The sequence below is a fragment of the Monoraphidium neglectum genome, assembly GCF_000611645.1.
Source record: "Monoraphidium neglectum strain SAG 48.87 unplaced genomic scaffold scaffold06621, whole genome shotgun sequence".
Classification (NCBI taxonomy): Eukaryota; Viridiplantae; Chlorophyta; class Chlorophyceae; order Sphaeropleales; family Selenastraceae; genus Monoraphidium; species Monoraphidium neglectum.
In genome coordinates, this window is record NW_014007025.1 from 1 (window position 1) to 2,094 (window position 2,094).

The following is a 2,094-nucleotide window of genomic DNA, read 5'->3' on the forward strand; positions in this document are numbered from 1 at the left end:
CCGCTGCGCAGTGGCAGGGGCGCCTGCTCCAGCGCCGCGGCAAGGCCGTGGCCGACTTGTGCGGCCTGGCGGTGCAGGTCCCGGCGGCCTACTTGGATAGGATGCCCTCCGCCCTGTATGCCACCGAGCTCGCCCACCGCCGCTCGGTCCCCCTGGGCCGCCACGCGGTCTGCCGCTGCGCGCTCGCGCCTGCCGCGTCGCCGCGGCAGCTCGCGGCGCTGTCCGCGATGGCGCGCGCTCAGCTGGTGGCGGTCGCGCCGCTGCAGGGCTGCGAGCTCGTCGTCGTGCCCTACTTTGACAGCCGCGGGGCCGTGCGCGTCGTGGCCTTCCTGCGAATGCAGTCGGGGGAGTGACCAAGGCCCCTCCCCAGACCCGTGTAGCGACCCGGGTTGCTCCCCCCATGCGCGTGGCGCGCAGCCGAGCGTGCGGCCGCGCGGCCGCACGCGGAGGAGCGTCGCGCCGCACTGCCCGTCGAGGCCGCATGAAAGGGGCTCAACTTTGAGCTCTGGTGGCGAGACGTGCGCCTTGAGAGCCAGCGCTCTTGGCTCTGGGGCGTGGACAGCGATTGCCACCGCGTCGCAGGCGCAGCGCTCACAGGGGCGCGGGCGGCTGCTGCCGTCGCCTCGGCTTCAAGATGGTGCGCCCCCCTTTTTCCAGGGCTTGTGAAGCCCTGTTGCCGCTGTATTCGCATACCTTTACTACCAACCTTGGCTCTGGCGCTTATGGCTCGCCGGCCGCATACGCCGCTGGCTCGCGCCCAAATCGGCTGCTGTCGCCGCAGTGAGCTGCCGTCGCGCGTCCGGCACTGACGCAGCTTTGTTGACTGCGTTCCGTGTTGACAGTTGCCCCCGGGGTCGCCTCGCACCCTTTTGGCTCGCGACTCCGGGGCCGAGGTCGGCGCCCCCACCCGGCGCCGGCGCATGTGATTCAGAGCATTTGCAGTGCCCCCCCAGTTGGCCAGCGGCCCGCCTGCGTGCGGGCCCGGCTCGGCGCGTGACGGGCGGCTGGGTATCCGCCCGCTTTGGTGTGTTGTGGTTGCAGCAGCAGAGGCGCGCCTGTACGCAAGTCATTGTATACATCAACCGGCCGCGGGCCGCGGCGAGGCCTGGATCGGACTGGACTGGATTGGATTGGACCCGATTGGACTGGATTGAATTGGCGAGCCATACTGGACTGCTTGGCGAGCCGGACTGGACTGCGCGAGAGAGCGTGGGCCAGAGGCAGGACCGAGAGAGAGTTGCCGCCCGCTGCTGGTGCTGACGCCCCCGGCGCCGCCGCACTTGCACCGCACTTGTGCCACAAGCGACGCTTCTTCACACCCAATCTCACAGGGAGCGACGAAGCCGCCAGGCGATTGCCCGGCCGCACCCCACCCAACACCGCACCCTGCTCACGACCCACACTTTTGCTCGCCGCGCACAATCTCTTCTTTCCTTCGGCGCGCCCGGCCCAGGGGCGGGCGGGCGCGCGTGCCGGCGGGCGGGCGCCTGCGGCGCCTGCGTGCCTGAATGGGCGCCGTTCGGCTCGCCGGGGCGCCGGGCGCGCCGCGCTTTGCGGCGCGCCGACGCCGGCAGGGCCCACTCGCAGCCGCGCGGCCCCGGCGTGCAGTTGCTGTGCCCTCTTCTTTCGTCGCCGTGGCGCTCCGCATTCCCGGCGTCGCCCCCGCCGCTGCCGCGCAAACGCACAACGCTCTTACCGGGCATATCGGCCCCCCCTCTTGTCTTGTTCGCATCCCCTGCCGTCCATTGGTGCACTGCCGCGTCACTTGACGCACAGGCGCCCCTGTTATCGGCGCCACTCCCGCGGTTTCCGACGCACTCTGGGTTTGTTTTGCACCCCACGGCCGGCGCCAGCTTGCGCACGCTTGACGCTTATGCAACGATGCCCCGCGGGCCCCCGCGCCGCCCGCGCCGCCGCCGGGCGGGCGGCCGGGGCGGCTCGCAATCTGTGTTGGCCGCGGCCGCGCGGCCGTCGGGGCCGACGCCGGCCCCTCGACGATGGGCGACGCTCACATGGTTTTTAGATGTAGAGACTGGTGGCACCGATTGTTTCCGGGGCCGCGCGGCGCGCCGGCCGCGGGCCTCGCGGCGGGCG

The 2,094-nt window shown here is 71.8% G+C and overlaps 1 protein-coding gene across 1 annotated transcript; it reads left to right on the forward strand.

Annotated features, from left to right (window-relative positions):
* Positions 1 to 101: 101 nt before the first annotated feature.
* On the forward strand, positions 102 to 353 carry MNEG_16641 (hypothetical protein; the record flags this gene model as incomplete). Its single annotated transcript, XM_014034889.1, has 1 exon — positions 102 to 353. One exon carries the CDS (start codon positions 102 to 104, stop codon positions 351 to 353), a length of 252 nt encoding a protein of 83 aa, XP_013890343.1.
* Positions 354 to 2,094: the final 1,741 nt, after the last annotated feature.